Raw genomic sequence first — 25,114 nt, forward strand, 5'->3', positions numbered from 1 at the left:
CTGACTCTTACCGCTTAACATATTATACTTCAGAATTATTCCTCCCAAGGACAAGTTCTTAAGTGAATAAATTTCTGTAGTTGGAAATCAAGTGCAAACAACACCGAAGTCTGCGCTGAAGAAAGTGGATATGTCAGCCTGTACCACAAACAAGAACAAGGTGACATGGGGCAAGGATTGTTTCAGCAACTAGTAGATTAGCTGAGACTTTCAGAGAGGGCCTCAGAAGTCTTAAAGGCCGTTTCCCCACTCACCTTTTGTTGTGTGCTACTGGCGGCAAGTAGCGCGGGGTCCAGCCGCACTCCCCACTACAGCAGCAGCAACAACGCAGCTGCTCCAGTTCTGTTGCTCTGCTACCCACTCAGCACGCGTCATTTCTGTTCCTGTTTGGAACAGAGCCTTTTGGGAAAACCCGCGTGGAGCGTGGGCAGTGGGGAAGCCCGGTGGTGACTCCGGGCTTGATTTTCGTGCCACAGATAGTGATGTGGATCCTGCTGTCCAATCAGGACACGGCAGGGGTGTGCTCGATGCGGACGCAGCATTTGTTTCCCTGCTTTTCATCCAGAAACTCGTTGTCTGCTCGTCGCTTCTTATGCACGCAGACAGAGATTTGTTTCTTCGTTGATTTTTAAAAATCTTGACAGTGACTGTCTTATCTGCATGAATGTCTAGGTGCAGCAAAGACACCGACACATATGCAGCTTTGTGCGCGGCACGCACAATTTGGCATCTCCATGGGCTCGAACCTACAGATCCCCTTTTCGTGGCCGCTTCGCTCTTGGGCTCCCTTTTGTTCGTGTGCAGGCGAGGGGGCTTCTTGGGCATCTGCCCTCTTTTCTGACATTCCTGCGCTCTCCCTTCTCTCTCTCTCTCCCCCTCCCGCCTCCGCTCTCGTCCGCCACCCAGGCACGCATCCAAAGAAAAAAGCCCTGGCGACTTCTCCATGTCAGGATATTGAAAATTGCAAGGTGGTCATATGCTGGTCTAGAATGACTGGAATGTAACAGTCAGCAGAATTGTAAAGGTCGGAGCCTCTCTGTCTGGGTCTGCAGTGATTGGCATGTAACAGTCAGCAGAATTGTAAAGGTCGGAGCCTCTCTGTCTGGGTCTGCAGTGATTGGCATGTAACAGTCAGCAGAAGTGAAAAGGTCACAGGCCAGGATGATTAGATCATCTAGCTAATGATTTGCTGGACAAAACTATATAAGAAGACTGCATACCCAATTCAGTACCTCTCCTTCACCTTCAGGTTCGGGCTCAGATTGTTGTCAGAGTAGAGAGTGGATAGTTATTGTTATTTTTGTTCCTTTGAGAAACAAGAGATAAAGTATTCCTGTTGGAACTAAATCTACTGTCTGAGTGTTCCTTTTTCTTATACTGCAAGCAGTTACCTCCTGTTCTAGCAAGGGTGAGTTGGCACCTAGTCCTTCCGCTGTGCACTAGGCCAACAATTTGGTTATGGGCCCAGTAACCTAACCACTGAAGCTAGAGAGTGTCGAGGCAGTGTGACACGCTGACATCCACCATGTGCAGTTTGCCTTTTGAGCGGCTGACTGCAGGGAACTACTCAGCATGGAGTGTGAAAATGCAGAGCTTTCTCATACATTGAGGATTTATGGGCTGTAGTCGAGACCCGAGCGAACCCAGGCACAGAAGCAGAGCAGAGGGCAGATGCCAGAGCCAGGGCGTCCATAATGTTGGCTGTGGAAAACTCCCAGCTCATCTATCTCCGGGCTGCTGAGAAGGCTTCTGACTGGTGGAAGGTGTTGAAGGACTTGTACCAGACGCAGCCTGCTGGTTCCAAGGTAATCTTGACCAGGCGTTTATACAAACGGAAGCTGAAAGGAGGTGAAATGTGGCCAACCATGTCCAACAGCTGCATTACACTATTAGGTACGAGCTGGAAGACAGAGGCATGACTTTCACTGAACAAGCATAGGAGCCTATATTGTACCATCTTCCCTAGATGACAGCTGGGACAATTTTTTGTCTATAGTATGCAGAGCATAAAGAAGATGATTTGACTCTAGACTATGTGACTGCACGGCTTTGAGCTCCAGAAAGCGAAGAGTTTTTTGCTTGAAGCCACAGCCAGAGAGAAGCCTGCTGTTTCCAAAGACAAAAGTGAAAACCCAGCTTCCTGAACTGTCCAAGGTCATATGCAGTTCACAAGAGTTCGTTGTGGCTCTACTTCAATCATCTTCTCGAGAATGCCCACAGAAGGGGAGTAAAGAAGGCCAGCTAAAGGACAGCGGGGAAGAGGAAAGAAGGAGCACTACTTGACGGCATTGCTGAGAACCGATGTCCAGAGAAACCAACCCATCTGGCTCTTGGACTCTGCCTGCTCAGAGCATATACGTCAGAATGCTCATCACCTATTGACTGAGGAGTCCAAGGCAAGTGTGAAGCATGTCAACTTGGCCGATGGATCACCAACTGCTGCTGCTACGCTGCAAGGAACCGCCAGCTCATACCTACAGCGCCTAGGTAAAAGTTGCAAAATGTGTTGTGTGTTCCTGGACTGGATTTTGTTTGTTGAGTCCCAAGTTTAGCTGAACAAGGGCAAAACTATATTTGATAGACAGGGTTGTACAGTATGGCAGAATGACATAGAGTGTGCAAAAGGTACACTCTGCAACAAAATGTATGTTATGACTGATAAAGGGCAAAATGAAAATGTAATGAATGTTTCAAGTCTAGCTAATAAGCCTATGCATGATGATTGTGTGCACTATCTTCACAGAGTCCTAGGGCATGCGAGTTTTGCGGCCATCGAGCAGTTGGCACAAGTATGTGATTTGAGTGTAAAGCTTGCAAAGCATTCCTAGACTGTTCAGTCTGTAGTGGGTTAAGGTGAAATCCTATCCAATCCCCAAAAGAGCTACAGACAAATGGAAAGACCATTTGAACTAGTCCATGCAGACTTAGCTGGTCCTTTCAATCAACGCGAAGGGGTGCACGATATATTTCTGCTGATTGATGATTATAGCAGATATTCTTACTGCTTGCTGTTGAAATCTAAGGATGAAGCCCTTTACAAGGTTTGTTGGAATGGGTCTCAATGATTGAACGGAGGTTCCCTTACGCGCACAAGCCCTTCCAACTGACAGAGGCGTGTGAGTTCATGGGGAACAAATTCCAAACATGGCTGACACAGAAGGTATTGTTACAGGAGAACAACTGGTTCAGCCCGGCTGAAAATGGCGGCTGAGAGGGACTAGGCATTCTTCAAACAATGTGATTGCATGATAAATGATGCCAAGGTTCCATTCCATTTCTGGGGAGAGGTTGTCTTAGCTGCCACACATGTAATAAACAGGTTGTGGAGTTCAAGTATCAATGAAACACCATTTTCAGAATGTTTGGCAAAAGGCCTTCCCTGAAACACCTTAGAATATTTGGGAGTTTTCGCTAACGCCCTCATTCCCAGACAGCAAATCTAAAAAAAAGGACAAAAGAAATGGCAGAGACTGGCGCTTGTAGGATATGCCAGAGAATACCAAAGGCTATAGATTTTCATTGGGTCATGGAAGAATTGCTATCTCACGCAGTGCCAACTTTGAAAAGCATACAGGTTGGGAACATGTGCATCAAAACTCTGAAGTGTTCTTACCACCAGTAAGCCATGACACAGTACCTAGTGACAGTTAATAATAACCCCCCACTCCTGTTCAAGGTCACACATCTGCTCGAGCCTTAAGCAACAACAGAACAGTGATAGTGATCGTGAAGGAAGCCAGGAGAGGAGGGGGGCTGAGCAAACTGGAGAAATAGCTATACCAATGCAGATCACAGAAAGAGCAAATAAAGGCATACCACCAAAAGGTCATGGTACAAGAAGTGAGAGTGTGCCAATTAGGGACAGAACCACAAGGTTTCCATGATATGTTGAAATGTCCACCTGAGGAACAGGAAAATGGAATCAGGCTATGGACAATGAGTTTGAATCCTTGGTGAACTTAAAAGTGTTTAACATTGTTGATAAACCTACTGATAAGCCGATCATAGGTGCAAGATGGGTATACAGGCGGCAAACTCATCTGATGGGACTTACAAATATAAAGCAAGATTAGTCGCGACAAGGCTTCTCTCAAACAAAGTTTGACAGTTATGATCAGACTTATGCACCCACTGCAAAGGCAGAATCCATGAGATTAGTGCATTACTCTGGCTGAGCAAAGAGACTTTAAAATGAGGCACCTTGATTTTGAAACCGCTTATTTAAATGCAGATTTGCAAGAGACCATATACATGAAGCAAGCACCAGGTTATGAGCATGAACAAGTTGATAAAGTTTATAAGCTCAACAAAGCTTTATGCAGGCTGAAACAGTCAGCCGCCAGATGTTGGAACAGGTGCATACACAAAGCATTATGTGAAATGAAATTTGACCAAAGTGTGGCCGATGCCTGTATATACCAGAGGTACTGGTGATGAATGTATCATTTTGATGATTTATGTTGATGATCTCTGTGGTTGCAAAAACAGACAACCAAATCAAACAACTTTACACTGAGTTGAGTAAACACTTTAAGCTATGAAAGACTTGGGGTATCTAAAGCAATACCTGGGTATTCAAGTCAGTAAATCTGAAGAAGGGATGTGTTTCTGACACAAAAACAAAAGATAGAGGGTGTCATACAAAAGCTGGTCTGCAAGATGCCAAAGTGGCACAAACCCCAATGGTGGCTGATTTTTTGTAAGCAAGAGATAACAAGCATTTGAAAGGCAAGACCTATATCGTTCCTTAATTGCAGACTGCTGCATTACTGCTAACTGGACAAGACCAGACATATATTTCTACAAGTTGTAGGTTTATTAAGCAGAACAGTTGCAAAACCTACTGAGAAAGACTGGCAGGGCTAAAAAAGAGTAATTGCTACTTGAAGGGAACTGCTAACTATGGTTTACACTTTTCTAACCAAAACAACAAGGACTTAGTGGTGTATGCGACAGCTCATTTGCAGAGGACTCAGGGATGTAAGTCAGTGAGTGGTTATTATATGCACATGGTAGTGGCAGCCATCCGATTTGTTGGAGATCTCGGAAACAAACAACGGTTGCCACTTCAACTGCTGCTGAGGCAGAGTATGCTCTTAATGAGGCATGCAATGAGCTACAATGGGTCATGCAGTTGCTAAAAAGACCTGGGTGAGAAATGTGAACAACTCATAACAGTTTTGAAGACTCACAGACATGTATAGCCATGGTATAAACGAAAACCTTAAAGTCGTATCAAAACATGTAGCTGTGAAATTCCAAAATGTAAAACAACTGATACAGTCAAATATGATTAAGTTGCAGTACTGTGAATCATCTGCAAACATAGCCGACATCTTAACAAAGCCATTACCAATACAAAACATAATGACTTGGTGTTTGGTTTGGCTTAGCAGATGTACAATTTGGTAAGGACTCTGTACAAAGTGAGTGAAATAAGTAACTCTGTGTAATTGACTATGTACCACCGCAATGAGTGTAAAATAATGTGAATGACTTTTGTTTGTAATTATTTTGTTTATAAATATTATGTAATGAGGCAACATTCCAACCAGATATGAGAAGGGGTGTCAGGATATTGAAAATTGCAAGGTGGTCATATGCTGGTCTAGAATGACTGGAATGTAACAGTCAGCAGAATTGTAAAGGTCGGAGCCTCTCTGTCTGGGGCTGCAGTGATTGGCATGTAACAGTCAGCAGAAGTGAAAAGGTCACAGGCCAGGATGATTAGATCATCTAGCTAATGATTTGCTGGACAAAACTATATAAGAAGACTGCATACCCAATTCAGTACCTCTCCTTCACCTTCAGGTTCGGGCTCAGATTGTTGTCAGAGTAGAGAGTGGATAGTTATTGTTATTTTTGTTCCTTTGAGAAACAAGAGATAAAGTATTCCTGTTGGAACTAAATCTACTGTCTGAGTGTTCCTTTTTCTTATACTGCAAGCAGTTACCTCCTGTTCTAGCAAGGGTGAGTTGGCACCTAGTCCTTCCGCTGTGCACTAGGCCAACACTCCAATCTGAGAACAGGAGTTCCCATCTCTCCTCCGCCCCCCGCTCCCCACATTAAAAAGATTCAGTTGCAAGGATGTGGCTCGATTGCTGAGGGTTAAGGGGAGTTACAGGCGCGTTGCTGGGGACCATTGTATCTGTTGCTTTGGGAAACTGGGGAGGGGAGAGAGGGGGGGCAGTGGCTTGCTTCAGGCAGCACTTTCAGGGGACGAGCCAGCGGCGGTGGGTTCACACACCTGCTCCCCTTGGAGTCTGCCACTTTGTGGTAACTTGGGAGGGAGGGAGCAGGCTGGGGGGTGGGAGCAATGTGTCCACAAATAGTTGTGGATTTGTCTGGACGTTGATTCGTCCAGTTGAAAATTTTAAAAAATTACCACCACAGCACAATGCAGTAGCCAATCAGGACTCCCCCTGAGCGGATCGTGGGGAGTCCTGCCTGGCTGCTGCACGGCTGCTGCGCTCATTGGACAAAGGAGCAAAAGCTGTGGTGGGGAACATGTTAAAAAGGTCCCACAGCAAATGAAACCAATGAGTATCCACGTTATTTGAAAAGTGGGGAAACAACCAAACATTAAGCAGAGCTAGGGCACCAGCATTGTGGATTGCCAACAGGAGCACTTTTCTGAGGCCCAGGGTTCCAGGCATACCTGCTTCAGCTCAAGCCAATTACCCATTATTGTCTATGTCAAATATAAAACAGAGTTTTCCATGGGTAGTAATGTTGGTCTGCAGTAGCAGAGACAGATTTGAATCCAGTAGTATTTTACAGTGCAACAAGATGTTCTCAAGAGTCAAGGGAAGGCAGCATTGTGTTGTAGAAGATGGAAACATTTTGGAAGTTTGTACTAGGCCCTGAAAAATTATGCTTGAGCCCAGAGAGGTTTTAATTTTGCTACCTGGCACTTAAGCCACCACTGGCTGGATCTAACAGATCAGGCTTTGACCTACAGTCAATGCTAAGGCACCTCAGGGTTGTGATATTATGAAGACCAGCTCCAAATCAAACACTCCTCTCTGACAGTGTTGGGGTTCTTTAACACAGAAGCATAGAATAAAGTAATTTCTTTAGAGCGCTCAATAAAATCCTCTGAAAAAAACCTAATATTTAAATTGTATACAAGCCTATTCTGCCTGTCAAACTACTATCCTTATTTTTTTAAGTGTCCTTGAAGGCATTGTGAAGTGGACAAAGGTTAAAGCATTGGCTGCAAATCTGGATTTCAAAGACTGATTCTGGCACTAGCAAATTAACATTGCAATGTCACACCCCAGCAGCAGTGAGTCATAGCATCATGGGAGCACAGACACAGGTCACTATGACACCATCAGGTTAATTCATGAACCCTATTAAATGCACATCTAGACAGTAGTTTCCAGCACCTCTACCTAGGCCTGTGGGAACACAGGAAGTAAACGCAGATAACTTCCTTCCCCATAATACTCCCATAATACTATGTTAATCAACCTTAGTTTCCAAAGGAGGGTTTAACTAAATTTGGAACCACTGCGATCCTGGCGGCAGCATAGTTTGTGAGAATTATCAAACACCATTTCAGTGAGGGAAGTGTCACAGGGAGTAAACTCAGTTACTTTCCATTTTCTCCCATCAATATCACCAGCATACCTGAATGGATGCTGTTCCCTGGACTAGCTATGAAGAATTCCTTAAATGTGTAAGAACTGGAGTCTAGAATTCAGTATTCCTACTATTCCTAAGCCTTATGACAACACGACTAGCTTACCTGTGTTTTTGCTCCAGTGCTGTACAAAAGAGCTGTCCGCCCCATGGCCGCCGCACTCGGTATGCAAAAGAAAAATGAGGGAATCACATTGCTGAGACCATGAGCCAAGAATTCCTGAAAAGTGTTTTAAAAAGAAGACACTTGTGTTTCTTCCGTCATGTTAGCATACTTAACCAGCAAAGTGCTTTGCTGCATAAAATCTGACAATAGAAATGAGTAGTTCTAAAAAAAATAACGACAACAGTCTTCCATGGTGGCATGCCCTTTCCTATTGCTAACTTCAGCAGATAAAACAGATTTGTCCATGGCAACAAAGTGGGAACAAACTGCACCTCTGTTTTGAAACATAAGCAATGTTTGAGATCTTTTCAGACTATTGTTGTTTTACACAATGTGGAGTTGTTACACATTTGTTTCAGGAAATCTGTATACCATCCCTCAGGGAATGTTTCTGTGGGAATATCACTTTTCTTTTTCAGCACTTTTTCAGCAAGTTGAAGTATTTGTTAATAGGAAAATTCTATGTTTTTCCCAGCAGTGTATCCATTGGTGTTACTAATATAATGTGCTGTGTGGATGTCCCAGTATCACTGGAACCTATTAGATAACAAGGGTGACATAATTAGTGAGGAATAACACAACCCTTCCCTCAAATCCTGTATCCCTTTGTGCCTTTTGAACTTTTCTCTAAAAACAAGTTCTTTGCTACAAGTTTACAGACTTCCTTATAGAACCAAACTAGTGACAGAGTGCTCACAAGGCCTTTTACATTTTCAGTCATAAATCAACACTACCTGATTTCCTATTGTATCTTTACCAGGACAGAATTCAGACTCAGTCATCACCACAAACAGCTACCAAGTGCTTGGGAGAATTGAAAAATATCTCCACCTAACAAGGAAAACTCCTAAGAATAGTCAGGAGGGAGGTCATTCCATAGCTGAGGTACCACCACCAAAGAAGGTATCACCACCCTTTGTAGTTACCTATCTGACACCTGAGAACAGAGTCACATGAAAGAAGACCTCCAATACAGACGTTAACATTTGGGGTACGCTCCTCCCCCCATTACTTAGAGATATGAATTTTTACCTGGTTGTCATCCACAGAGTAGTTGAACTTTTTAGCAGAACCCTGTGCCAGGGCTAGTGATGCCACATAGCCAACTAATGCCACTCCAAATGCTTCCGTAACTACTTCCGAGAGGATATTCATAGGTGGAAGCCTTGGTGCTGGTATACTGTAAAAGTAAGTATAGTACAAGCCCATGTGATGATTGATGGTATGAATTAGAATTAGAAGGTGAGTGAGCAGTGACGTTTCCCAGCCAAAATTAGAAAACTGCAATTGAACATGACCAGGGACACACACACCCACACCCCTGAAGCTGTATCAGTTGGCCACTTGTAATAGAGGAAAGTATTCTTCAGCTTAGTCTTCTGTCTCCATCCTACTACAAAATGGCTCTGAATCTACCTCAGCAAAAGTAAGTTTTGTCTTTTTGCAGTATACTTGCCTGAGATGTGTTTTCTGTGCGTGAGTCAAGATTTTCCTGACTGGGCAACTTTGCTATACTAACTAATAGATATAATGAACATACAATGAACATGCAACTCTGGGAGCACAGCCCGGAAAATCCACCACAACCAATGCAACTCTGGGTCTTTAAAAATATTTAAAAGAGTCTATTGGCCTACCTTCCTTTATAGGTTTTCATAAGAAATATTGAGCTAATCCACGTTCAGTACCCAAGGAACTTTTAGACAGTGTTTTATAAACAGAATTGTTATTTATCCTCCTCTTCATGATGCCAGAAGAGCTTAGTCAAGTTGTGGCCTGATATCATAGATAAATTTATTGGACGCATCAGTTCAGTTGCTAAGCATGGCCTGACTATCAGCGGTAGTCGGCAGGCAGGGATATGGAGGGTACCATTGGGCAATGGCAACACATTAGTTCCAGAAGAAACCCAAAAGGGATATCACACCTCTCTAGGAATGTCCAGAAACTCTATGACTAAACCATAAAGATTCTGGTGATTCCTAGAGTGGACTGGGTTTCACTTCTGGATTTCCCTGAAAGTGACATTACATTGTTGCCCAACAACAATTTTTTAAGATTATTTTGCTTCCAGAGGCCACAGGAGCAGCAGTGGGAAAATGACAGCCCTGCACACTAGTCACTGATCAGAAACTTCTTGGTTTTTTGACAAGTCTAGAGAACATGAGACGAATCCAACTCCTCAGTTTTTTGCACTTGTATTTCTAAAATGGAACTGATATTCAAAACCAGTTTGTTATATGGTATGGCATCTGTGTGTCTTCTTTTTCAAAGAAAAAAATTCCACCGGGCCATTTCACCAGACCTTGAATGCACTTTAGAAGCCATTTGGATTTTGACCATTGAGATAAACTGTGGCATATGTATCCTGGGCTAAAGAAAAGCAGTTGTTTTTGACAGGGAACTGAAGGTAGCATAAAGGAGGCATCGTTATTCTTAGTCTGCAATGGCACTTATTCCACCCTTACACCTCTTCCCAGGTATTTCAGGTTTTTGTTGCCCTACATGAATGCACAAGATCTTTCAAAAAGTACAGTGATACAAAAAGAAGCACAATATCCTTTATTACTTTCCCATCATCTAATGTACTTATACATTCAATTAAAAATAAAAATAAATCAGTTGATTAAAGGAACTTCAATTTATCAACTGAGTCACAGTTTGAAACCAAAGCAAAAAGGGGGAGAAAAAACAGACTCCTTTACCCTAATAAGACTGGACAAATTTGAGAACATTGCACGGATCCTTTGGTCTTTTATTAATCAAGACTATGTATTTAACCACTGTACAATACCAGTATAAAAGGTCTTTTAAGGATGACCTAGAAACAGTGTGCAATATGTAGACCTACCTACAGCTGTTTCGAAAGATATTGGCTCTAGCCTTTTGCTTGTGTAGCAAAAGTACAACATTTCAGCTGTTGCGTGATTCTTGGTTCTTATTCTACAAATAATATTTAAAAGTACGGATCAAGGAAATGGCTTTTTCAGTCATTCCAGCTGTGGTTGGGTTTTTTTCCTCCTGAGCTGCTTTCATCGTCTCTATTAATTCACTGTGTATCATTCTATTTCATTCTGGGAATCATTTTAAAGCATTCTAATGCCCATATTGAGGGCTGTATTCAAATACAAAAAATGTTTGTTACATACAGGGCTGTACTGCAATGAAATGGTTCAGATAAAGGGACAGCACTGCAGACATTACTACTGTGTCCTATCTCTTGTAGTTAATATGATCGTACTATGTAATTTCTGAATAATTTAATGTGTCATATTGAAATGCTTCTGCTTTGTTTCAGCTTTATTTAACCTCTGTTTCAGGTTTTTGCTTGTTTTCAGACTTCTGCACTCCAAGCCATACTGCACTGTTCATTGGACAGTGGCGGAGTGCCAAGGGGACGGGGGTGCGTCGTGCACCGGGGGCACACTTGGGGTTGGAAAATAGCCCCCCGAGCCCTCCCTCTTTCCCCATGCCCCCTGCACCCCCCCACGGCACACACACCCTGCGGCACACACACATCCCACCCTCCTTTCCACACTTACCTATGTTCCATTTCTTTTTTAGTACTTTGTGAGGCTGAAAAAAGTGGCCTATTTACAGTTCAGGCTAAAAAATGCCTGAGGAACTACAGTTCCCAGGAGACCTTGGGGCTCACAAGGTCTCCTGGGAAGTATAGTTCATCAGGCAGGGGGGGCGGGGGTGTATGCCGTGGGGGCATTGCAGGGGGGCCATGGGGGAGCGGAAAAAGCCCACTGCACACTGGGCGCAGTTTGGCCCAGCTACGCCTCTGTCATTGGACGACACATCCTGTTGATTGTATCTGACGTACACTGTGTAATCTGCCTTGAAACTGAGAAAGGTGCACTATAAATAATGTAAATAAGAATGTTAATATCCATACAAGCATAGAAAGAACACATTACCCTTCTGGAATATGTCCCACAACCTTCAGGCCATAGTTGAACTCCATATCAGCATAGTAGCAAGCAACAGAGGTAACAATTATCTGTGAATCAGGTCACAACAGAAAGTTAATATGCTCATATATAATACCAAGAGTAATCTTGCTTTGGCATTAACTCTCCTACTTTCAGTGAGAGAGAGAAATGTACGCATGTAATGGAATCTGTCATGACAACTGTTAGACAACTGTCACCAGGAGATCAGTTATAATTCTGGGAGATTTCCAGGCCTCACCTGGAGGCTGGCAACCACAATCACAGCACTTGGGAAGTGGGAGCTTAAGCATTCCCTCTACACTATTTTCCTGACATGACATAGCCATGAAGAGCCTTTATTTTGATGAAACATGTATGTACTGATAGGCTGCACATGTGATTCCCCACTGGGGCATTTAGTGGCTATCTGGGGCCACTTCAGGTCAGGAAAGTGGTATAGGGAAAGACTTTTAAAAAACCCTCCCCACTTTCATAGACTCATAAACAACTTAACGTGTATTTTGACCCTGAAATTAGGAGTTCCCTGAACTAGAATATATGGGGAAAAACACAAAGGAGATATTTGCAGTCAGCGCAGGGAAGCTATTTGAGTATTTTAACTCTCTCATTTCTCCCTCCATTTAAACATGTACGCATATTCAACTATGATTTGGTAGCACTTGAGTCATTCCGTGATGGGCTTGAGTGGTATCCTTGCATTATGACTGTTTCCATGAGCTCAGATATGGGGGAATCAGAAAGTAGCTTTCAAATGTAGCTTAATTTCAAGACAGAGATTAATAGATTTAGAGATGGCTTCTTCACAAGCAGCTTCACTACCTCCTCCTTCCAGAGGCATATCTAGGGAAAATGTATCCTGGTGCAAAATCTGAGTTTTCTGCCCCCACCCCGTATGGACAGCCGCCCTCCTCCACCAAGACCAAACAACTTTTTTTGCACCAGGTCTTGAAGTCAGTGTATGGACCCAGGGGAAGGAGGAGGAGTGTGAGGGGTGATTTTCCATCCCTCATGTGACTAAATGGCCACAGCCCAGGGACATTTGACTCCATACGTCCCCCTGGGCGATACACCCCTGCCTTCTTCACACCCCATGAAAGGCTCTGTCTCCAAAGACAGACTGACAATCTCCAACAGGGGATGGTGTACCTCTTCATCACTGGGTTTGACCAGCCATGAGGGGCACAGATCTAGAGGATTTCTTTGATAGAAAAAAAAATTAGACCCATTGATCTAAAACCAAATTAGCTGAAGCATCATAATACTGGTCAGCTACAATTAATGGATATAAACCATGTATTAGAAACCTCAGAAAGAAGAACACTTGCTTCATTTTTCTGAGCTGTTCTGAACAATACAGCCATACAGATTAGCTTGCCAGCAAATAAGTGGCAGGCACCATCCTGCTTCAAAATATTCGCTGATATAGAACCACACTTAATTTTAATACTTACCAATACCAAATCAATGGGAAGAACGACTTTAATTTTTCCTTTATATTTTTCGTTCAGCTCTTTAACAAGAACAAGCAGCACAATGCTCAGCACAGACAGCAGCAAAGCTTCCAGCTGAATGGATTTGATGTTTTCAAAGATGTAGGCATAAATCTATAATGAGCCATAAACAAGAAATGCTTAATGTCTGATCCCAAGTGCTCTGAGAAGCAAGAGAACCAATTCCTGAATATACAATACATATGTATTGGCATTATATATGAACAAGTGGGGACCGACAAGAAATTTATGGAGGGGGCAACATCCCTTACCCTTGCATTCTTCTCTCTTTTTCCCTTCTCTGTCAAAGAGCCCCATCTCTTTCTGCCCCACCCCATAACTTATTCATCTTCCTTCATCCATCTTCTCCCCCATATCAGTCTTCCCCCATTCCCTTCTCTAGCAATCTTTTCTTACTCCCCATCTCTCCTCATATTCCTGGTCCTCCTCAATGTCTTCCTTCTCTTCCCCCCTTTCTCAACCTGCCCCTCTCTTTTCACTCTTTCTCCCCTCTATTTCTCTCACCTGCCCTCAATTTTCCCTTTTTCTCTCTCTCCCCCTCCTTCTGATGATCTTTGATACTTTCTCTTTCTCCTTCTCCTCCCTCAGACAATTCCCAGTTCTTTCTCTTGGTTTCTCACTCCCTCAGACAATCCCCCCTCCTTTTCACTTCCCCCCCCAAGACAATCTTGCCCCTCTTATTTTTTCCTACTTTGGTAGCAACGGCCACTGTGGCAGGGCACCCTGGAACTGCCATGACATAAGCATAAGCATTTTATTGTCATTGTGCACGCACAACGAAATTTACAGCAGCATTCCTCGATGCACACAATTTCAGACTCATACAATTTCAGACTCATGCAATTTCAGACTCATACATCATCATCCTCCACCCATCCCTACATAGCCCCAAATACATCAATATGAAGCAGCGCAGTTTAGCATAGCCACAGCTCTAGAGTAGAAGCTGTTGCCCTAAGCCTCTTTGTCCCTAGTTGCCCTGAGGGCCCTGTATCGTCTGCCAGATGGTAGCAGTTTAAAAAGAGAGTGTGCTGGATGAGACGGGTCCCTTAGAATATTTTGGGCTTTATTTAGACTTCGGGCATTATAGATTTCTTCCAAGGAGGGGAGAGGGCAGCCCGATAATCCTTTGGTGCAGTATTGATCACCCACTTTGGAGCGCCTTCCCTATTCATGCCACTGTGCAACTGGAGGAACCATACACCAGATGCAGTAGGTTAGGACACTCTCTATAGCACAGCTGTAAAGGACACCAAGAAGTTTTCCATCTAGTTGTTGCTTCCTTTAAAAGTCTCCAGAAAGTACAGTCTTTGCTGGAGCTTTCTTAACCACCGCGATGAGTCTGTAACTCCCAGGTCAAATCCTCTTTAATCCATAACAGCCCAGGAATTTAAAACTAGCCACCCGCTCCACTTGATCTCCATTTTATAGTCAAGGGCTGAATTTCTGAGCTTCTATTCCTTCTATAGTCCACTATGAGCTCCTTTTGTCTTGTTAGTGTTAAGAACCAGGTTATTTTCCCTGCACCATGAGAGCAGTCCCGGTCCACTTCATTCCGGGATAGGCAGACTCATCCCCTCCAGTAGATGGAGCCCCACCACCGTTGTGTCATCAGCAAAATTTGATAATGGTGTTACTAATGATAGAGAGCAGGAGTACAATCATATGTATAAAGGGGTGAACAGTAAAGGAGGCTCAACATTATTACAGCCCTGTGAAGCGTTCCCATATTTTCTAGAGTAAGAACTGAGGAAACCCGATTTCCCAGTCTAACCCTCTGGGAACGATCCAGACAAGAAGGAAGTCCCTAATCCACAAACAACAGATTGAATGTGAGAGTCCAAGATCCCCACGTTCTGTCCCCAGTCTTTGTGGCGAGATTGGTATTAAATGCGGAACTAAAGTCCATAAAGAGCGATTCGCACATGACATACCCCCCTCGCTGTTCCGTAGATGCGTCAAAGCTGTGTGGAGGCCCTAATGGCAATGGCGCCCCCTCCATTAGATCTATTAGTCCTGATATCTGCGCTAGGAGCTTGATGTCTATCAAATGTATCTGGAAGGCAAGAACTAATGCCTATGGACCAGTTTTTCAAAACACTTCATGATGATGGGGGTGAGTGCCACTGGTCTATAATCCTGAAGATTGTCAGCAGGAAATCTCTTTGGTAGTGGAACAATGGTGGAAGCTTTCAAACAAGATGGAATGGTGGACTGGGATAAAGATCGATTAAAGATCCCAGTAAAAACACCAGCCAGTTGGTTAGCGCATTCCTTTAACACCCGACCGGGAATACCATCCGGTCCAGCAGCCTTCCTTGGATTCACAGCCCTCAAAACTTGACTGTGGCCTGCTCATCGGAAGCTGTGTTGGCTGCATCAGAATATGCTGTCCGGACTGAAGGACCTCTGAGAGCTGTCCCATGTTAAGGGCCACAGCAGTTGCATCAGGAGATCTTGTGCCAACTCTAGTGTCTCCAGGAGCTACCAAAACGGGGGCAGGAGATGTCGTGCCACACACAAAGTGAGTTTTTATGTACATGTGCAGAGAGGTCTGCTTTGGGGGAAATAAAAAACTGCCATGCATTTTGGGAAAGATTTTTCTGCATACCTGGGGGAATTAAGTATCTGGAGAAAGATCCAGGTTGTGAATTAGATCGATAGCTAATACCCACAGATATAATATGGTGGTACAGCAGCATAGCAAACAAGGCCCTTCTATGCTTAGTCTGGTACTATTTATTCACAAAGCTATCTGTAGGATCCACATAAAGATTTTTCTGCCTTATTTAGGTGCCTAGTTCTGACTCCTTCATATGGTTATAGCCAGTGGTAGGGTTCAAATAATTTAACAACCGTTTCCTGTGGTAGGATTCAAATAATTTAACAACTGGTTGTTTACAAGCACCATTTTAACAACCAGTTCTACCGAAGTGGTGCGAACCTGCTGAATCCCACCACTGGTTATAGCAAACAAACCAATTTGGAAAGCTGTTAAAAACATAGGAAGAGCCCTGTTGGGTCAGATCAATGATCCATCTAGTCCAGCATCCTGTTTCACTCAATAGCCAACTATTTTCCCTAGAAGGCCAACAAACAGGACATAGATACCTAAGCTTTCCCCTGATACTGCCCCCCCCCCACCGCTCCTCACAGAGATCCACTGTTGGCATCTCCCCAAAAATACAAAAGCAATGAAGCAATTAAAATATCAATATCACATTCAAAGGGCTTTAAAAATACCAAAAAAGGCAACCTTCGATCTTGGCTTTTGACGGGAAGTGACCCAGATATAGGGGCAGGCAAGCATGCAAGTCACGTGGCAGGCAGTGGAGCAGCCCCTTGTGTCTAAACAAGGAAACATGAGGAGACCCATTGCAAAGACACTGCGACATGAAGAGTGTTGCGGAAAGCACACCATACGAAAATGAGCCAAAGTGACTACCTACAGCAGTGGTGGCGAACCTATGGCACTCCAGATGTTGATGGATTATAGTTGGGCATGTTGGCAGGGGCTGATGGGAATTGTTGTCCATCAACATCTGGAGTGCCATAGGTTTGCCACCACTGACCTGCAGGGATGTTGGGTTCTAATCACACTGGTCACTCTGATTGCTTAAAACTCATTGGATATATATTTTAAATGTTATCTTGGGGGGTTACTTGTCAGAAATAATCTAATTCTTCGGCAATAACAATTACTCAAATATATGAGTAATATGTCCATAGTGGTTTCAAATATCGTTCTCATAGTTCTATCCCTGAAACAGGCCTATTGGGTTATTTTGCTTGATATCTACCAATCACCCAGAAATAATCCATGCTGTTCAGATTGCTTCTGGATTAGTGATTCTCCAACAAGCCCAGGTTAAGGTTTACTACACTGGTGTAAGTCATTGACTTCATTGACACATGTCAATGTACCAGAATTTAATCCCACAAAGTGAGCCAGGGCTGGTCTCAGCATACAATGACATGGGGCAGCTACCAGGGCCCAAGGCTTCTGTCAATTGCCACTGTCACAGAACCCCTACCTGTTCACCTCCCTGACACATTTTCATGTGCCTTTCCCTGCTTATTTGCTTACAAGCACTCTACCATCCATGCTACCAGATTCCCAGTTGACAGGGAAGTGCATGCAAGTGTTGCATAGCAGCAGCTCTTCCTGATGGCCACAGCAGCTACGCCACAGACATTGCAGTTGGGGAATAAGAATGAATGTGGTACAGGTGGCTGTGATTGCAGGTGGTGAGGAGGCTTGTGAGAAGAGGAAGGATTCACAATGAGGCAGGAATGAATGGAAAGGGAGGCATTAGAGCAGCTTGATGGAGCACAGAAAGGAAGCCCTGGGGACTTCCATCCCAGGGCCTCCCAAAACTTGGTACTAGCATTGAGGTAAACTTTCCAGATCCTGTATGATTTCTTTCAGAACCTGGAGAACTTTTGTGAATGTGTCCATGTGTGTGTGTGGGGGGGGGGGTTGGGGGGAGACTCGGAAATCCAGAGAATTCTGGATTTGGGCAGCAGACAAAGTTATTGTGCACATCTGTCAAAAGAACAGGGATAGATCTCTGGGTTTTAAGTAATCTCTTCCATGCTTGGTTTGAAAAAATGGTAGATGATGACTCATACACTTGGAAGGGTGGGCGACGAAACCACAACCTCTACCCACACGCTGCCCTTATATAATCAAACAATGAAGATGTTATACTAGATGGCTTGGGATTTGGCAGCAAGAACATCATGGCTGCCCAGAGCTGAGTGCTGAAGGGAACATGTGGCTTTGGCTCCAAGTCCCACCAGGAGCTATGATTGACTAGGACAAAAGACAGGAATTTGGATTGCCTTGTCCGAATGTCAGCAAAGTCATCCGTGGCTCAGAAGCTACTAACAGGCAGATCCAAAGAGCAACTAGTAAGCAAAAAAGAAGAGTTGGACAAAATCCCACCATCAAATATTTAAAGATGACATGTACTCAGTGAATTGCAAGCTCATTCCAAACATCTGTCTTCTGTTGCAGACAGACCGCATTTGCCAGTCCATCTGGAGGAACTAGTTTTTTTAGGCTTTACTAAGAGTAACTGAGTAATGGAGCATAATTAGGCCACTTACAGACAATACTTTTTGTGAGTTATCATCACCCGTTTTGTTGGTGTTTGCTAGCATTTTTCACATAGCAGTACAGATGGGATTTATTGATGTACTTCATTTTATATCCCACCTTCTTCCTAACGGAGACTGACAGTGGTTTGAGCTATTCTCCATTTTATCCTCACAATAACACTGTGAGACAGGAAAGAGTAGTAGGAGGATTCCAGGAGCAGACCTCCAGGATGCATGGATTGGATCATATTCCCATCAGCCTCTGCCAGCAAGGCCAATTGGCCGTGCTGGCAGGGGCTGATGGGAATTGTAGCCCATGAACATCTGGAGTGCCATAGGTTCACCACCACGGGGTTAGGGTGATGGCTTGTGACTGTCCCAAGGTCACCTCTCAAGCTTCCATGGCATAATGGTGATTCCAATCTGTGTCTCCCAGATCTGTCTGACACATTACCATATTACACTGGCTAGCAGTACTCCCTTGTACTAGTACTTGCCTGTGAAATACTTTTTCCTTATTTCCTGGGTAATGCTACTGACATTCTGCTATGCTCTGTGTGTGTGTGTGTGTGTGTGTGTGTGTGTGTGTGTGTGTGTGTGTGTGTGTGTGTGTGTGTTGTGTGTGTGTGTGTGTGTGTGTGTGTGTGTGTGTGTGTGTGTGTGTGTGTGAGAGAGAGAGAGAGAGAGAGAGAGAGAGAGAGAGAGAGAATGTACTTGTGCATATGTGGGAGTCACCAGGCCCCAGTTTGAGCAATTTTCCATAAAATAATAGATGGATGTTTCATTCTAGGCAGTCAGCACAGGGATTTTAAATCACTAACTGGAATGTTCTGTCCACAGCTAACACAATGTAAGAGTTGTGTGCTTTATCTAGTTATCTTTATCACAAAAGGAACTTCAGGGATCACTGTCTGCCAGTGCAGTCCTGGAGAAAGATTTACTACATTCAGTGTCTCTTTCATACTACTAATAATAACAGAACACTGCAAATCAACAACAGCAAACTTGCCATTCATTGGGAGATTACAGCTACAACATTTTGTTTTCTTCAGTAGGACAAGGCAAAACTGAAAGAACCCAACTATTATTCAGCGCTGAGAAAATAGATCCAGTAAATTTCCCTGGAAAACTTGGGGGGAGGGGGGAATCATGTGATCACCATGGATTGTTCAGTCTTGTTGTGGACAAATAGTGCCATTTTACAGTAATGCATAAAAGTAAATGTATGAATTACAACCTTCACTGTAATTAAAATTAGTCAATGAAATAAATTTATGAATATTGGACTTCAGGGCTATGCATGCTGTTTTAAAGGAACTTACAATGTTTTCCCCCAATTCACTTTTATGTGCCCTCGCCATAACATTTCTAGCTATGGATCACATATAATGTGCTAGTACTATACACTGATTTCAAGATTATCAGGTTATTATCAAAGCAGCCATGATCATTTTCAAGGATACTCTAAGGAAAAGTTAAGGGAAATAATAGGAAATCATGCAAACCTGCCGCCAGCAGTGGGTATATTTATGAGACACAATTTACTTTCCAGGAATCCTGAGCAACAGAAGATATTTTCAATAACAAAAATCTGGACCCTGATCCCATAATTTCACAGCACACATGAAGTTTCCACTAAAAACACAGATGTATGCACAAACATGCAGCAAAATATCATCAATGGAGTTGCATTTGTTTGCTACCTATTTTGCTTCCTTATTGATGACTTCAAAGGAGGATGTGAGAGATTTGTGGAAGTTGGGTACATCAGTGGATACCAGCCATGATTACTAAGGGAAACTGTACATCCAAGGGCAGTGAACTTCTGAAAATCAGTGCCGGGAGGGAACATTCAGGCAGGTCTTGGCTTTTATGCCTAATAGGCGGCTATCCAGTGCAACTGGTTGACCACTGTGTGAAACACAACACTGGACTAGATCAATCATTAGTCCCATATAGTAGGACTCTTCGTGGCCTAAGACCAAAATAGGATTGCTCAGAGGGACTGTTCTCTAGCATAACAGAGAATGGTACCAAGTTCTTGTACTGAGGGTCTGGAAGCACATTTGAAGCCCATGACTATATACAGACGGTGTAGTATGCTAATCAAAGAACAGACTTGTTGATGCATCATCAGCAAACCAATCCATAACTTGCAAATGCAAGCATAAAGGCAGCGCATTAAAGTCAGCTCCCCAAATGGGTGCAGCTGTTCAAGCAAACAAATTAGTCACAAAACTGGAGCCATCCCTCTAACATCGATCCCATTTTACAGGCAAAGGGATCCCTAATGACATTTTAAAAAGTGCTTTTCTCCAACATTTGGTCGCCAAACGCAACACAATTTGGGAATAAAATTGCTTTACAGAAACAGTTTAAATCTAAGACCTGAACATTTAGTTAAGGGTCTTGTTCATAAAAAATCCAGAGCCCTGTGTCCAAATGGGGCCATTTTTCTGACATTCTTCTCCTTATTTTCAGAAAACTTGCAACACAGCATTCCAGCTCTCCAGTGGCACCCTGCCACCCCTTGTCCTGAAAACCAGGATTGGGAGTTGTGTGATTTATTTTTAATACTTCACTTGCTGCATTTTTCAAGAGTGCCCAAAGAGCCAAGTACAGCTAGAGCAAGCCAATTTGAAAATTACATATGACACAGCCCTTTTTACATGTGGGAATATGGGAGAAATCTCCAGGGGGGAAACAACAGAGTCCTGTTTGCTGCCTGCCCACACTTGGCCCATACACCTGGTCACACCATACAGCAGGGCATTACAGGTGATGGGAGGAGTGAAAAAGCCTCCCCGATTCTCAGCCAGCGTCACTTTCTCTTCAGGCCAGTCAAGGAATGGATATTCCAAGGAGGTCTGGACTCTGAACAAGGGAAGGAGAACTGTGCATGGGTGTCCCTTTCTCTGTAACAACCACAGTGCAGAGCATCTATATGTCCACAGAAAGCAAGGTCTGCACACCATAGGAGCGTTGCTTCTTTCATAAGTGCTACTCCTACGAAGAAAAAATCATCGTCTCTTGGAGCTGCAGTTTTGATTTGTACATCTTCAGTAATATAATAGCTAATATAGAACTGCTCGCGGTGAATGTACAAAGCAAGTGAAAATGTTTTCAAAACATTTTTTTTAAAGAATCGCTAGGGAACAGCACGCAAAGAAAACTTTTTCCTGCAAGAAATAAAACACTTTGGGCTAACTGTGTGGAACTCCATGGAAGAAATGTTTTATTTCCTCTGTCAAAATATTTTGTTTGCTTTGTGTCAAAAGGGCCATTACTGTGATTTTATTAAAAATAATACTTTAGGCCGCCACAATTTATTTAGGTCTCAGAGTCCAGCTACAGCATGTTCTTCTTTATATGGTGTCTATTCTAGCAATGAAAAGATTTTTATTTGAAGTAATGAGTGTAGTGGACTGAGGTTTGGAGATTTTTCTCTTTGATTTGAATATTGATTTGTTACTTTTTGATAATTTGTGTGACTTTATGGGTTGGATCCAGACCAGTGGTTCTCAACCTGTGGGTCGGAACCCCTTTGAGGGTTGAACGACCCTTTCACAGGGGTCACCTAAGACTCTCTGCATCAGTGTTCTCCATCTGTAAAATGGATAAATGTTAGGGTTGGGGGTCACCACAACATGAGGAACTGTATTAAAGGGTCACTGCATTAGGAAGGTTGAGAACCACTGATCTAGACTAAAAGAGCAATTTATTTCAATTCCCGTTTCCCACTATACCCCCCTCGTCATTAATGTCTGCCCCATCTGTACTGTTTTGTTTAGGTTGATTGAAGCTGCAGGAGCTCTTCTTGATAACATTTGCCGACTGCAGGGGATGGAATAGGACTTGGAGTTTCCTTGGAAGCAGGTCAGAGAACCATGCCGCCTCTGTAGGGATGCAAGGCTCTGCTGGTGGCCCATAGCTCAGGATATAAGAGGTATAACTGGGAACAGTAATATCAAGACTAGTGAGTTAGAATGGCAAAAATGAAGAGTAACATCCAACTAGAGTGGTGGAAATTATTTCTCAATTATGAACGTCTTATGAATCCATGTTAGCAATCAGAATGAGAGTGAAAAGGGAACAAAAGGGTATTTTTTCCTAAATTCCTGGGATTTGTTTAAATGGAATTTTAAACATACTATGCTTGACTAAACTGTGGGACCTACCTGACAGTGGGGAAAAAAGGAACTATTTTCCCATATTAATTGTACAGTGTAATAATATCCTACACCACTTTTCCACTGAAAGCCAAGCACGTACACTATGGCTGAATCCAACAGATGATGATATTCTCTGCTGCTTTCATGTAACCAAGCAAGGAAGCTGTTGTATGATCCAGAGGAAATGAATTGAGATGGAAAAGGGAAATGTAGGACCAACAGGGAGGAGCCAAATGGACCAGAGGACACAGTGACAGGAGCAAAGGGAAAGGAGGCTTAGTTACATGCTGTGTCGTGTGGGAACTGGCCCCACGGATTACTGGTGTGATGTGATGCATATACTCTTAGAGGAACCATATGGGTCGGAGCTTTTACACAAATTCTATCTTCTGTGAGACTAACCACACAAGAAGAAGCAGCCACATCAGATGTAAGGAGAATCTTAAATACAACAAAATGTGTGGTTGAACCAAATTATAGTTTGATGTAAACTGTGGTTTACAACCAAGTTCCTTTGAAGCGTACATATCTCATGGGATCTGCACCTTCTTGCCATATACATCATATTTGCTCATACTGAATTATGATCTCATTCAATTAAAAACGTTTTATTGGCTTGTTTTCCTTATGACTTTCTTATTTCACTCTATTAACAGTCTTGGTCCCCACTACGCAGCCTTTCTTGTGCCAAAAAAGAAACAGAGGCTTAAATAAGTGGCAGCTGTGAAAAAGAACACGAAAAAAAGAAGAATTAAGCAATATCTTAAGACTGAAAGGTAGAATTGTTTTTTTTAAAAAAAAACAAACAATGAAACTATTTCAAAATTTGCCTTTTTGCTATGCAGTTCTGCATTCTGAACTGCACATAATTACTTAACTCCATTTTTCATACAAAAATTAAAATCATGGCAACTCAAATTACCAAATTTATTGCACAGTGCTCAAGATAGTAGTGCTGCCCACCCCCCTTCCATTTGTGCTGACATGCACATGTGATTTTGTCTAATTTTTACCAGTTCCTTTAGAGGAAACTGTTTCTTGTAATAAAAATAAAATGGCCAATTTAAACAAAAATGTCAGTTGCAATCCTGCATAATAAATCCAGACTTTTTTTTAAGGTAGGCTTTCTGTTTGAATCCATACTAAATGTGTGTGTGTGCGCGCGCGTGCGTGCGTGCGTGTGTGTGTGTATTCAGGATGCAATTGACTAGCACAGCACTTTGCAAGTTGTATTCTGGGGGGTTCTGGAGATCCTCCAAAGCTTATCAGGAATTCCTCTGTGAGAATGTCAATAAGGATGACTTTCCTCCAAACACCCATGAAAGAACACTTTCCCTAGCATTACTGACCTTCCCTTGCAACGTGCTGCTGCAGGAGAATATTGTGTGTACAGAAGCCCAAATGGGAAAATGGTATAGTGGTAAGAGTACCAGATTAGGATCTGGATGTTGTAAGTGAAGGCTGTGTGCTGTCTCCTTCCTCAATGACAGCAGAGAACTGATCAGTGAGTCTGATGCCTAGAGTGGGTCAAGACACTGGGCACCTTTTCTTTACTGCTCTGACACTATCCCTTTGATGTGCACATTGTTACTCTCAAAAAACTTCTTTCCTGCCTGCTTCTTTTCCACACACCTCCACTCTTGCACACATTCTTCCATCTTGCACCATGTATGCAGAGAGAGATGCAGACAGCATCTCTCATCATCCAGCTAGTTACGTTAGAACCTATCTCTCCACTTTTCTATCCAGAATGCAGTTCAATAATAAAGACTCCTCTTGTCAGAAATTATGAACTGGCTTCAAGATTCTTTTGTTTTCAGCACACACGCATGTCTGGGTAAGCGGTTCTGTGTTTTACTTCTCTCTACTCTGCTGTAATGAAAAGGTATCTCTGACCTGAGAGAAATACCAACACTGGGAGACCCTGATCTGAAGTCTTATTATGCCCTGAAAGTTTGCTGTGTGACCTTGGGCCAATCACACAGTCTCCGCCTAGCTAACATCACAAGGTTGAAGTGAGGATAAAATAAAAGAGAGGAGAATAGTGTAAGCTGCTTTGTTGAGGAGAAAGCAAGAAATAAATAGGTAAGTATAGTGAACTACTGAACATAAAAGTGCTTGGTTCAGGCATAACATGAAAACATGGTTTATTTTAGCTATGATTCGTTTGTGAAACCAGGATTTATTTTGCAGTCAACCATTCCAAATTCGGTTTGCCCTAAAATTGTGGTCCCATCACTTTTGCTCTTTCCCTCACTTTCCTCACAGAAGCCTGTTGGGATTTTGCAAGTGTCTGTCACAACTCAGTTATAAAAGGGTTAACTGTTTGTATGTTAACAAGTTGCTGAAGTCACTGTTAATGACCTGATCTATTGATTAGCTATTGGTCAGTCTGGAAACTGGCAACCTTAGTCACAAGCAGAGGTGGGATCCAGCAGGTTCTCACCAGTTCCCGAGAGTGGGTTACTAATTATTTGTGTGTGCCGAGAGGGGGTTACTAATTGGGTCTGCTTTTCCGTTAGAAATTCCATTAGGTCCAAAAATCATAAAGTTCTG

The 25,114-nt window shown here is 43.0% G+C and overlaps 1 protein-coding gene across 1 annotated transcript in view; it reads right to left on the reverse strand.

Annotated features, from left to right (window-relative positions):
- Window positions 1–25,114, reverse strand: part of SLC26A7 (solute carrier family 26 member 7) — an 84,938-nt gene that overhangs the window by 22,882 nt on the left and 36,942 nt on the right. Inside the window, exons 5-8 of the mRNA XM_048507268.1 lie at window positions 13,224–13,376; window positions 11,737–11,819; window positions 8,846–8,993; window positions 7,754–7,867 (exon numbers count right to left, since the gene is read on the reverse strand). Coding sequence (XP_048363225.1) covers window positions 7,754–7,867; window positions 8,846–8,993; window positions 11,737–11,819; window positions 13,224–13,376 — 498 coding nt within the window. The remainder of the gene's footprint in view (window positions 1–7,753; window positions 7,868–8,845; window positions 8,994–11,736; window positions 11,820–13,223; window positions 13,377–25,114) is intronic.

The sequence above is a fragment of the Sphaerodactylus townsendi genome, linkage group LG09, assembly GCF_021028975.2.
Source record: "Sphaerodactylus townsendi isolate TG3544 linkage group LG09, MPM_Stown_v2.3, whole genome shotgun sequence".
In the NCBI taxonomy this organism is placed as follows: Eukaryota; Metazoa; Chordata; class Lepidosauria; order Squamata; family Sphaerodactylidae; genus Sphaerodactylus; species Sphaerodactylus townsendi.